General features: G+C 47.8%; 1 protein-coding gene across 12 annotated transcripts in view; it reads left to right on the top strand.

The window, feature by feature from the left end:
* Positions 1 to 12,460, top strand: part of KCNQ2 (potassium voltage-gated channel subfamily Q member 2) — a 72,931-nt gene that overhangs the window by 29,207 nt on the left and 31,264 nt on the right. For 5 of the 12 annotated variants that reach the window (XM_030288781.4, XM_041720238.2, XM_030288780.4 and 2 more), the window contains exons 8-11: positions 201 to 295; positions 3,636 to 3,665; positions 7,593 to 7,661; positions 9,488 to 9,517. In XM_030288781.4, the coding sequence (XP_030144641.4) occupies positions 201 to 295; positions 3,636 to 3,665; positions 7,593 to 7,661; positions 9,488 to 9,517 (224 nt within the window). The remainder of the gene's footprint in view (positions 1 to 200; positions 296 to 3,635; positions 3,666 to 7,592; positions 7,662 to 9,487; positions 9,518 to 12,460) is intronic. The other 7 variants (XM_030288782.4, XM_030288787.4, XM_030288788.4 and 4 more) reach the window with 3 other exon arrangements.

Consider the following 12,460-nt stretch of genomic DNA (forward strand, 5'->3'; position numbering starts at 1 on the left):
GGGACCTGCAGCATTTTTAACTGGGCTCACATGGTCGGGAGTATCACGGCACCACCCCGAATTCGTCACTTACCAAATCAAGGGGAAGGCAGAATGCTGCATCCATCCCATAGGACTTGCTGTTGGTTGAGGTTTATAAACCCAGGGGTGTTTCTGGCTGTGTCTGGGTGAACCATCCCACTGGGTTTTCTCCTGCACAGGCGGCTTGGAGATTTTATGCCACCAACCTGTCCCGGACAGACCTGCACTCCACCTGGCAGTACTACGAACGCACGGTCACCGTCCCCATGTACAGGTACCTCCTCCTCCAGCTTCCTCCTCCACTGCTTTCCTCGTGATGCCACTGTCTCCATAGTTAATTTTGTTATCTGAATATATAATTTTGCTTTTTTTTTTTTTTTTTGGTTGAAAAGTTTATTTTGAGCTCCTAAGGGCTGGTATATGCTTTTGCTTTTGGAGGTTTTTTTTGGTTTTTTTTTTTTTCCTTGTGTTTTTTCATTGTTTTTCTTTTTGACTTGATTTTAATTTCCCTGTTGCTTTGTGTTGTTTTTTTTTTTTTTTCTTCCCATGTTTTTGTGTGTGTACGTGCTCTTCTTTTCACCTTTATTTCTCCACGCCTGCTGGTAGTTGCGTTGTGTTGTGACAGTTGCCGTGCCCAGGTGTGAAGACCTCCCTCCAAGCTGCCTTGGATCATAGGTAAACACCACCCTCTCCCTACCTGCAGCTCCTTGTGCCCTCTCAGGCTCTCCTTGCTGGTCCAACTGGTTTCTAATGGTCCTTCTGCCTTTCAGAAAACTTCTCTCCCACCCTTGACCAGCCTGGCCCTCTCCCAGGTGCATTTTCCCTGGGTCCTCCTTTCCTTTCTTTTCCTTTTTTATCTCTAAGAGGAGGAAAATTAACTTGGGATTCAGGGAGCATTTTCCCATTTCTTGTATCTCATTTCCCCATCCCAGGGTGTTGACACAAGCAGGGAATGACGTTGGAACCGTGATGGATGAGGCTGCTGAGCACCAGAGTGTTTTAGCAGTACCCACCTGCCTTGCTCTATCTGCAGTAAAACCAGGCAGGTTTTTAAGGTGAAACTACACAGGTTAGAACAGTGCTGTGGAAATTCAAATTCACAGCCTCCCGGGATTTGGAGCTTCATGGAGCTGGGGACAGAGTCCCCTGCCATGCCTCCCAGCTCTCCAGGACATGGGGAAGCACCATGGCCTTCATGTTCCCTTTGTGCCTGGTGGCTTCCTCAGAAATTAAAATGCACAATTTTCTATTCATTTTCACCTCACATCTCCCTGTATCCTGGGCAGGGCCATGTGCCCCTTCCTGGTGTATTTTTAGGAGCTATCCATGACTCTCTTGTGTTTGTAGAACGGTTGGATATGTTTGTTAGATGTTCCTGTAGCTCTGTGGGGTTTTGTTGGGTGTGATGGGGCTCCCTGTGCCCCATCTCCCCTCTCCCACGCAGGGCTGTGGCCCAGCACTGGGCTGTGGCACTGCAGGAATAATCCCTTCCTGATTTCCCATATTGCTGGTGCCTTCTAGCCCTCAGGCAGACAGCCTGGATGTATTTCCTGGGGTAAGCTTTAGCCTGTATTTCAAACACACCAGCCAGCCTTTTAACCCACCATAAAAACCTGTTGGAAGTCCCATTGCTGTGGTCGGTAGGTTCTCATTGGATTCACTTCCAGTGTGTGTCTGATTGGTTGCTTTTTCCCTAGAAATTTATGAACAAACTTGAAGATTTTGTCTAAAGAACCCAAAACAACAACAACAACCACCCAACAGAACAGAACAAAGTTGTTTTCCAATAGCATTAAACCCACCCATTGAAACTCTCCCTCCCAGTACCTGACCTTCTGGCTGTACCTTCGCAGCACTGCCTGGGATCAGCTACTGGAGAGGATGAGGACAGAGCTTGGCCTAAAATCCACTGCAAAATGCAGGCACTCAGGGCTTGTTTTCAGTGGACTTTGCCAGATTTTACTGCTCTTTGAAATACTGAACTTACCATGCAGCCAGACATGCAGTGACACCCTTTTGATTACCTGTTACACAACCCCCTCGTTAAAACCTGTATTTCCACAGAGCTAATATGCAGGGAGAAATCTGAGATAAAGATCTCCAGAAAAGGCTAAATGGAAACTCTGGGGAGGAGAAAGAGAAAAAAAATGTAGTTTGGAGAGCCTGCTTATCTTGAGTGAAAAGACAGGACGGATTTGTAGCAGGGTTGTAGCAGCTTTGCTGGCTGCTGCTGTGAGTGCTGCTCAGCCCCTGTCACCCTGGGCTTCCTTAGAAATTGAGTTCTCTGGACTCTCAGCTTCTCCTTTAAATCCCAGCTCCTTGTTTGTGCTCAAATCAAGTGAAATCACCTGGTTGAGTGAGTTGTGGGCGCACCAATGGATTCAGCCCTCAGTGAAATTAACTTTTTTACCAAAAAACAGTGAACCCCTTCTGACTATATTTCGAATGCTGTTGAATAAATTAAGTGGATTTCATTTTTCTTTAGAAAAAGGGAGTAACTGCGTGTTCTGGCTGCAGCTTGCATCACTCACACTGGCCATCTCTCCTTGCCTCCCCACTTCCCCAAGCCAGCTGGCGGGCACTGGCAGCCCTGTGCTGCTGCAGCCATGGCAGCACGTCAAGCCCAGCAGCCCCTTCAGGCCGTGGCTGCAATGCACAGTGTGGTTTGGAAGTGGGCTAGAGGAGCACAAAATCCCCTCTCTGGTGCCTGGGGATGATCTGCAGTCACCACTACCTTGGCATCCTTTCTGCTCAACACTGAGCTGCTCATTCCTCATAGCAGAAGCCTGTGCCTTTAGCTCATCTCTCTTCCCAAGGCATCTGTGGAAAGGCTTGGCTGCTTGATATGAGAAAATTGTTTCAAGTGCCTTGGAGGAGCTCACATGGCTCCAGAGCATCACTCCAATCACTGCAGTAGAGCTACTCTGATTTATTTGAGGGAAAATATGGTGGCCTCCGAGAGAATCCCAGATTTCATCTTTAAATCCAAAATGTGGCAGGACCAAATTCTGAAATATGCACAAGGCTCCTGTGTGTGCAGGTGTGGTTTGGGTTGTGATGCATGAGTTGTCTTGGTGCACCCAAACATCATAAATAACCTGTTCTGCATCAGCCACTGGATTTATTGGGAAAATCTGCTCTTGCTGTCAGTCATGAGAGCAGGGCCTTGATCTGGACTGCTGTCATATATTGGCCTTCACTAAAAGAACCAAACCCATGGGCACATCCTGCCCATTCAGCAGCCCAGCCCAGGGTGTCCCTGGCTGGTGGGGCCAGGGGCTGTGGATGTCCCATGGAAGGTCTCTGGGAGGCCCCCACACTTTCCCTGCCCCGTGGTGCCCATTTGCTCTCGGAGCAAGGTGCCAGCTGCCTGTCCCCGAGGGTGACACGGGCGTGCCATGGCTCCTGAGCCAGCCACAGCGGGAGCCAGCTCAGTCCATGCTCCTGTGCTCACCTGTGAGCCTGGCCACAGCATCTGCTCCCGGGGACACACTTCGTTCATATGCTAATTTTCTTTATTCTGTTTCTTTCCCCCTCTCCTCCACCCCAACTTTCCCCCCCTGTTTTTCTTTCTCTTACCCCTTTGGTTTTCTTTGGTGAAAACACTTGAAAAGCACGCAAACGCAAACGTATGGTGCCTCCAGGTATGAAGTGCATGTGACTCTGAAAGTGTGTGTCATGTCACTCCTTGTTCTTCATTTGGGACTGTAACATGCAAAGCCTTGAATTAAAAAAAAAAAAAAAACCAAAAAAAACAAAACAAACAAAAAAAAAGACAGAAACCTTTGAAGATGAGTTTTTTTTCCCAAGGAATGAGTGAAAGCCCAAAGCAGACACGCTCTCCTGCTGCTACAGAATAACCCCCTGCACCTCCATGTACATTTTAGCTATTGGTACACAAAAATGTTGGGAAACTGCCAAAATGATGATGTCAGGAAAGAGAACGGAAGTGTGCTTGATAAGCTTGCTTTGTTAAGGATGATTTCTTGATGGTCTTTCCAACCTTCCCTGATCCATGAAACACTTAACAAGAAAACATCCCCATTCATCTTCCATTTTCCCCTGCCCTCACTCCTGTGTGTTCCCTCTCTCCAGCCCTCTTCTCCCATCCTTCATTCTGTCATTTATCTGGCTCTGAGCTGCAGGAGTTGTGCCCACCTGACATTGAGTTTGCTGGTGTGGTGGCACCACAGGGCACAGCAGTGGTAGCACAGAATAAAACCTCCAGAACAGCTGTGCCTGCTTTTGAGGGTAAAACATGGAGAAGAGAAAGATCTGGGATGCTAAACTGATATGATCATTCATTTCTTTGAGTAATGCAATCTGATTTTATGGTGAAAGAAGGCTTCATCTCAGCAGGACTTTTCCATTTCAGTTTTTAGTTCTAAGACCCACCTACAGCTAAGTAGTTATTAGCCACAGTTATTCAATCCGGGACTTAACCTTTTGGGATCAATCCAAATGTAAAGTCCTGGATATGGCTGTGTAAGATTAATGATAAATAATATTATCTCAGGTTCTGCAGAAAGAAGTAGATTTGCAAATCACAGGCGTATTTTATATGAGATGGGTATCTGAAGGTGTAGTCAAGTTAATATTTTAAGATGGGGAATAAATGACTTGCATTTCAAGACTGCAGGCCAAGCTCTGTTCTTAGAGCAGTTTAAATCCTCACTAGATGCAGTAATGCCACTAGAGCTCATGTGATTTAGTGTCTGATTTTGAAACCCGGTTCCAGTTTTCACAGATGCAAGTTTTACAGCCTTAGTAAATCACACTTACTGCTCTGTGTGCTTAATTTATAGCAAATTGCATCAATGAATTGCAAGTATATTAAGAATATATTTTCCTGTTGTGCTGAACAACAGCCTGTTTTGAGAATCAGACTTTTTTCTACTACTGGGAGAGGAATAGGAATGTGCCACTTCTGTTCCATTTGTTGTAATGAAGTATTTTATAAGCTTCACAAATGTTCTCAGTCATGAAAAATTGCTTCAGTTGGAGACATAAAGTCATGGTTAGGGCAAAAATTGGCTGCTCATAAAACTCCAGCACTGCATGGAGGCTCATTTAGGTTCCCATCCCATTCCAGCACCCATCTCCTTGTCACCGTCTCCTTAACTGTTCATCCTGGGACTGTTCCAAAAAATCATCGTGGTGTCCGCGAGCGTGTCGTGGTGTGTCCGTGTAGCTCCCAGCGTGTCCTGTGCTGCTGCCCTCCTCGTGTTGTGGGGTTCTGGTGGTGTCCTGGCCCGAGGCATGACCTCCCTCCTGTCCCCTAATGCTTGAGAAGTTCTCTGTGCTCCCAGGAACAGTGGATCCTCCTTTCCCTGCGGATATGGGAGCCGGCGCCTGGAGTTAGCGTGGCCTTTCTCTGTGCTGTACTGGGAGGGGTGGTGGAGGCAGCTGGGGGGACCTGCAGCAGCTCCCAAGTGTTGCTGTGGTGGGTGGCATGAGCTGTGTGTGTCCCGTGGTGTGCAGATTCCTCAGCCAGCTCCCCCTTAACCGGAACGCGCTTCCCTTGCTAACCAGTGACACACGGACCAGGAGGAGAGAGAGAAAATGTGAGGAGCCCCAGCCAGAGGTTCCTTCTGCACCTGGCATGGTGGCACCTGTGTCCCCTGGGCACTCACCAGGGCAGGGTGCCATGCATTCAGCATTCTGCAGCAAAGCTCAGCTCAAGAGCTGTGCAGAGTTCTGCCTTTTTTGTTTTTTAAGGTTCTGGAGAAATGGTGTGGTGCAGTAGCTGTTCGTCAAGCTGCTCTTACAGTGACAGGTTAGGCTGAGCACTTAGTTGAGATTAAATTTCACGTCAAGTATATGTTTTCACTCATTTTTGATAATAAGTATTTCATTAAAATACTGGTTTCATTAAAATACTGTATTATATTTCAATAAAATATACGGGCCACCTTATGTGTACCAGGCCCATGAACCAGTCACAGAAATGGTGAATTTCTGTGTTAGCTGTGTGTCTGTATTTCCTCATGGAAGCATCTTTGGTGGCCACCTTCAGCACACTGCAGACCATGGGCTGATGCAAAAGAAATCATTCCTTTCAGAATCCTGAATCCTCCAGTCCTTTGAGCTAATGAGCTCCTCAGCTGAGACTTCCACCAGTGAGAGCCTGAGATTTGCAATCCCAGCTGGAGAAAATGGGGCAATTCTCCTGTGTTCTGCTGGGTAAGGACCTCCCTGAGGAATTAATTCACCAAAGAAGAGCTGTGCACCCTTCATTAGCTGCTGGGTACAACCTGTGCTGGATTTATGCACCACCTCTGCCAACCTGGAATGCACCTCCAAACCCAGCTGAGGGGAGGTGGCAGCCCAGCACTCATGCATGCTCCACTGCATCAAGGTCAGCTTCTTCCTGATGTCTGGAAGGAAGAGGATCATTAATTCAGCAGATCAGGATGTGCTTTTCTCTTGATGGAAGTGACTGGGGAGCTGAGCCAAAATTTTTCAGGCTTATTTTTATTCTTTTCTCCATACTTAGAATTGGAAAATTTTCTGATTGCCTCAATCTTGTGAACACAAAATCTCTGCTGAACCAATGTGGTTTTGAGGATAAGTTTTGTGCCGGCAGAGAAGAGGCTTTTCCAGTTGAGTTGGATTTTTTTTTTAGTTAAAGTGTGAAACTCTTGGTCTCATCATGACTGAAAAAAATGCAGGCATGAATATCCCCTTATTTTAATAGAAGCCTCATTTCTTACAGTCTCCCCCTGACACCTCCATCCTATGTTTCTCTTGGTTGAAAACCTGTTTGGGAATATCAATATTAAATATTTATGGAGGAAGCCCTGGTTCCCAGGGTCTCAGGGAAGAACCCAAAAATAGATGTGGAGCTAATTCCATGGCTTTTAAGCACAAAAGCAGAATAGGCCATGGGACATTTGTTCACTGGATTTTTCATTCTTACCAGGATTCCCATAGTCAGATTATTTATTTTTTTTTTAACTGAGAGGGGAAGGAAGCCCTATGGTTTCTGGAAGGCAATGACACAAGCTTTTTTGTCTCATTTTAGGGCAAAACCTGACATGGAGAGTAGGGAATTGGTTAAACTTGACCCTGGAGCACATTGCTCTTTCTCCTGGGATGCTCCCAATGCCAGATCCTTGTTTTCTCTGCTTCACAAGCTGCTCCTTCCTATGACTTCCCACATCCCCAAAAGCAGCAGGGTTGAATTTTCCTATTTTCCCCCAAAGCTGGAGTTTCTCTCCATTTAGCAGTGCCAACCAGCCAGAACTACAGCTCTGCCCAAACACCACCGGGCTGCCCAGGAACCCTGGCAGCTGCTTGGTTTTGGGGAGGTTCAAAATCCAGTGGTGCAGACAAGTTTCTCTCTCTCTCTTGCTGTCACTTTCTCTCTCTTACCCCACTGCTCTGCCTTAGGACCCTGCTGGAAGTAGCAGCCAAACCCCTCTCCATCCCTGCCGAGCTGTCCCCCAGCTGCAGTTGGGGGCACAAACTGGTTCTGGTTGAAAGGATGGGGCAGCAGGGGAGTTGCCGAGACAGGAGGCTCTGGAATCAGTTCTGCCTGGACATTAATGCCTGTTGTTTTCTCCCTCTAGACTCATCCCTCCTCTGAACCAGCTGGAGCTCCTGAGGAACCTGAAGAGCAAGTCGGGACTGACATTCAGGTTAGCAGCAGAGTTAAGAGAGTTTGGAACGCACACACTTTGCAATATTTTTCTTCTTTTTTTCTGTTTTTCTTTTTTCCTTCCTGCCTTTTGCATATGGACATCCTTGAAGATGAAAGAGGTTTGACAGCTGGTCCCACATGGGTCACTCAGTGACCTCCTCCCTGCCCCTCTCCTGTGCTCTACACGAATTCCTTCAGCCTAACTTGGCTCTGGAGCTATGTCAGGGTGCTTGACTGACAACTCAAAGCCATCTCAAAGGGGCTGATGGAGGTAGTGATCCCAGTTTTCCTCTGACCTTTCTGCTCCTCACCACACTCAGAGGACACTCAGGCCCATGATGTGTTAATTCATTCTCTGTTCCCTCCAGTGACAGCAGACAAGCTTGCAGCAGTGAGACATTTTTGCTAAATTGGCTGTGGAAGGGTTTACATGAATCCCCCAGAAGGGCAGGAGTCCTGTACCTTCACCCTCTGCTTGGGAGGGGTAATTCTTGGGGTTTTTGAGCACTCGAGCCTGCCCTGTTGATGAATGGGGAGTGTGCAGACCCTGGGAGGGATGGGGAGGTGCCAGTGGGCATTGGGGCCAGTTGGGAGGTGTGGGATAGAGCCTGCCCTGGGCTGTGTGCCTCCACAAATAATACACCCCTGGGTCAGCCTGAAAATTTTAAAATGTGAGTATTTCAGCTAGTGACTGAGACTGGGCTTCCAAGATTTTCTGAGCAAGAAGCAGGGAGGAGAAAGAGATTTTTCTTAGTCTCTCCAGGCTGCTGCCTTTAGCTGAGGAAGAGGGGTCGGGCTGTGTGCAGGGCTCAGTAGTCACTGCTGAGCAGCAGCAGGGCCAGGGCTGGTGCAGCATCACACTCAGAGGGCACCTGTGTTAGAGGAGGCAGAGCTGTATCTGCTGAGAAAACACGGTCTGCTCCCTCTCTGGGGCCTGCAGGGGCAGAGCTGGTCGAGGCCCCCAATGAACACCATTCCCCAGTGTAGGAGTTGTGAACCAGAGCAGCTTTTCCTCATTGCTGGAAGGAAATACCACCACAATGCCTGGTCAGTGAAGGTGAGGGTGTTTTTCAGTGTGGCCTTAGCATGGCTTAAAGTGTCCTGGCTGCCCTTTTGCAGGCATTCAGCTCACTTTGTCCTCAATGACTTTTCAGGGCAATCCAGTTTTGGATCTCAATATGAAATTGCAAACACAGACTGTGGTGTCCCACTCCCTCCATGTCACCTTTGCCAGCTACCTTGGTAAACTAGCTGCCAAAGACTCTGGAGGCATAAACCCCACCTGAGGTGTCAGGATGCCAGGGAAGGGGTCCATGCTCCTTCCCACCCATGTCCAATCCCAGCACCCAGCGTGAATCCGTGCATTCAGAGATCTGACATGAGCTCTGTCCCAATGGCCAGGGAGGAAAAGTGAATGCACCAAGGTCATGGGAGCCATTCAAACCCTTCCTCGTGTGCAAAACAAGAGGGCAGTGCATTTCCAAAGGAAGGGGGCCGCTCTCTGGGCCCACAGAAGTCCTCCTGTGCTCACACAAATCACACGACCCTCAGGCGTCTCAGTGGTGCGTAGGCACAAGGATGGGTTGGGATGAAACCTTCAACCCTGTGCGTTGTATGTGTCTTCTCTGAGGTTGTGTGAGTCTCCAGTGATCTTCTGTCCGGGCCAGAAACTCCAGGAATTAAGTGCTCCTTTCCCTTTCTTCTGTCCACAACTTCCACTTAGTTGTATTGTTGGTATTGTCGTTTCGTTATGTTTTAACAGTGAAGCAGCAACATCTTTTGCCACCTGACACCATGCTAATGTACTATTGCTTCTGTTTAAAGGAAAGAGCAGCAGCCTGAACCATCGCCAAGGTCTGTATCACTGCCGACACGCCATCCCCATGCATTCCCTGTAGATTTCTGTGTGTGTGCGTGTGTGTACCATGTCGTGGCACCATCGAGGGAAGCATTCCTAGGTATTACCGTGCTTTTCCTGTGCTGTGCAGTCCGATGTATCTACGTGTATGCTGGACCTTAAATCATACCTTCCCTCCAGCCTGCCTCGGGCTGGAGCAGGATAGAGAGGCTGGGGGGTGTGGAGAGTGGTGGCAGCACAGGCAGAGCTGGGGGACACTCACGGGGGTGACAGCAGGGCTTTGGTTTACGCTTCTTTGCTTTATTTTGGTGCTGGGGTATAGCTGAGTAACTCGGTATCACACAGGCTCAACGTGTGCCCAGGGGCAGGTGACACTTTGCCTGTGTCTCTGTCACTGTGCTGGGCAGAGGTGACGTGGGGAACATGAAGCCATCTCCACGTCACCACATTAGCAACTTCTCCTGAGCTCCTGTCGCTGCAGGGCGTGGCGTGGACCTGCTGCTCCGTGGGACTCTGGCACGGCTCGAGGTGGCACGGCAGAGACGCCCTTTGTCCACCCCATTCCCTGGGGACGAGGCACATTCCCTGCTCCATCTTCCCTCCACGCCTCGAGCCCACGGTGCAGAGCGCGCTCTGGATCGTGGCGAGCACCTTCCAAGGGCAGCCGTAAATCTCACTTGTGCTAGAGCTTTTCTCCGTTCACAACTCCCAGGGAAAGCAACAGGGCTGGGGTTTGGGATGCTTTTAGGACAATCTTCATCCACTTAGAAGTATTTCATTCTTGGGATTTTTTTCATCCTGTATTTTCCAGTTCTTTTAAAAAATAATTCTGGAATTGAATTTTTTTTTTTCTTGGCTGATGAGACACAAACTGATGATCAGTGGAGATCATCTGCTTGGCTTTCTGATCTTCTATCTCATTCCTCAAAACACAGCTTACAGCCTAAATTTTGTAAACAATGAATGCATTTTTCAGAAGTACAACCAGAGCCTGGCATTCTGCAGATGTACCTCTCTGCCATGCCTCTTAAGCTTATAAGAGGCCAGAAGCTAATTTTTCCTTGGCATAAAAGCCAACCAAAGATATCTGGGTAGATGTAGTGCTGACTAAAGGGTGGAAAATTTCATCTTTCTTTCCTGCCTTCCTTCTCCCTCTCCTCACCCCCCTTTTTTTTTTCCTGTCACTCATTTGAGCTTTTCTGCAAGCAGAGCCTTTGTAGCACTCCATCTACTTTCCTGCCAAATAACCCAAATCTCCAAGATCATGTTTCAATTATCCAGATTTTGTGTTTGTTTGTTTTATTTTTGGGTTTTTTTGTTTGGTTGTTTTTTTTTTGCTTGAGTGTAGCTCAGGTGAAGGCAGCCTCCACCTAGCTTTATTAAAGAAGGGAGCTTTACTCAGGAACAGCTCTCTGGGAGCAGACCAAGGCTGAAATCTTGGCTACCTGCCTGTGGCATCAGAAGGGTCAGAATTTAATGCCAGGGTCTGGCTGCTCCACTGCCCTCCCTCAGCCAGTCATAAACTTTGGATGCATCAAAGGGTAAATCCACATTTCTTTCAGTGCAATGAGACAAAATCCCTGTTCAGCCCCATCTGCTCCACAGCCAAGGAAATCTGAGGTCTGACAGTCCCTTACTGGGTTATCCCAGCCAGCATCCCTGCAATCTAATCAGACGAAATAGTCTTATTTCTGAGTCACTAGCCTTATTTCTAATTTTGAATCTCGGTCCTGTCTTGCAGGGTTCATATTTATTTACTTGAAACCTGAAGTTGGGTACCATATTTCTGCGTAGAGGTTGCAGGTTTTTCCCTGATCATTTTCTACTTTCTCAACCTTATATCACAGAAAGAAGTAAAAATAGTCCTTCCCTGTCCTTTTTCAGAGTATTTTTTACTATTTATAGGTCCTTCATCGCAGTAATTTCCAAGTGCTGTTTCCTGCTCCTGTGGTGCATCTGTCTCTTGTGACACCGATGGGTTTTGTTGCTAAACCCCAGCCCAAGGAGAGCTTGAGCTGAGGGTCTGCAGCTGCTGTGCAGAGCTTTAGAGTTTATTCCATCTCCTTCAGTTCTGCTGCCATGGCAGCACCAAAGCTCTTTCCTTCTCTTCTATTAGGGCAATACCAATTCCACCTGTTCCCACTGTCCTTTTCCTTCCATCTGATAATGCCTCAGACCTCAGGAAGGAATTTTGCATTCAGGGGGCCCAAATTGCCTGTTTTCCCCACTAAAATTTTCTGGGTCTTTTACATTCACATCCCAAATGTTCCACCCACTTGAATTTCCAGCAGCCTCTCAGTGATGCTCAGTGTGTCATCCTGCCCTTAGAAAAGAGAACTCATCCTGTTTCTCTGCCCACCTGACAGTTAATCACCCACTTGCTGGTGATGCTTCACTCAGAAAACTCCTGGGGATGAATTGTCTCTCTTAGCAGACCCCAGCTCTACACCTCTACTGCTTCAGCTGGGAAAGGATTTTCCACTTTGCATTTCCATTGCTGTAAGGGAATAGTCTTACACCTGGAGGTAGCTGGATCTTTCCTCCTCTTTTAGTGATTTGTAGGGAGTGGCTGATTTCCTATACCCTTCTTTCCATAACTAATACATCACAAACCCCTGCAGCAAACAGAACAGAAAGAGCTTTTTCACTATTTTTCACCTTTTTATATTTAAATTTCGAGAAGGGTTGCTGGCATGGCACATGGTATTATTCTATGCAGGCTGAACATTGTCTTGTGAGGTCAGGGATCATCCCAAAAATTCTGCCAGAGCACGGGGTGGCTGTTGGGGTCCTGCCCTCTGACCCCAGTGCTGCTGTAGCTGTGCTGATTTCGGCCCATGCAGCACTGGGAGAACTGCTGCCCAGGCTGGGAGGACATGAGGAGGTGATGGGGTCAGTGTGGCAGAGGCTCGGGGTCACCTGCAATTTCTCTTGGCTGG

This window comes from Taeniopygia guttata, chromosome 20, assembly GCF_048771995.1.
Source record: "Taeniopygia guttata chromosome 20, bTaeGut7.mat, whole genome shotgun sequence".
NCBI classification, from domain to species: Eukaryota; Metazoa; Chordata; class Aves; order Passeriformes; family Estrildidae; genus Taeniopygia; species Taeniopygia guttata.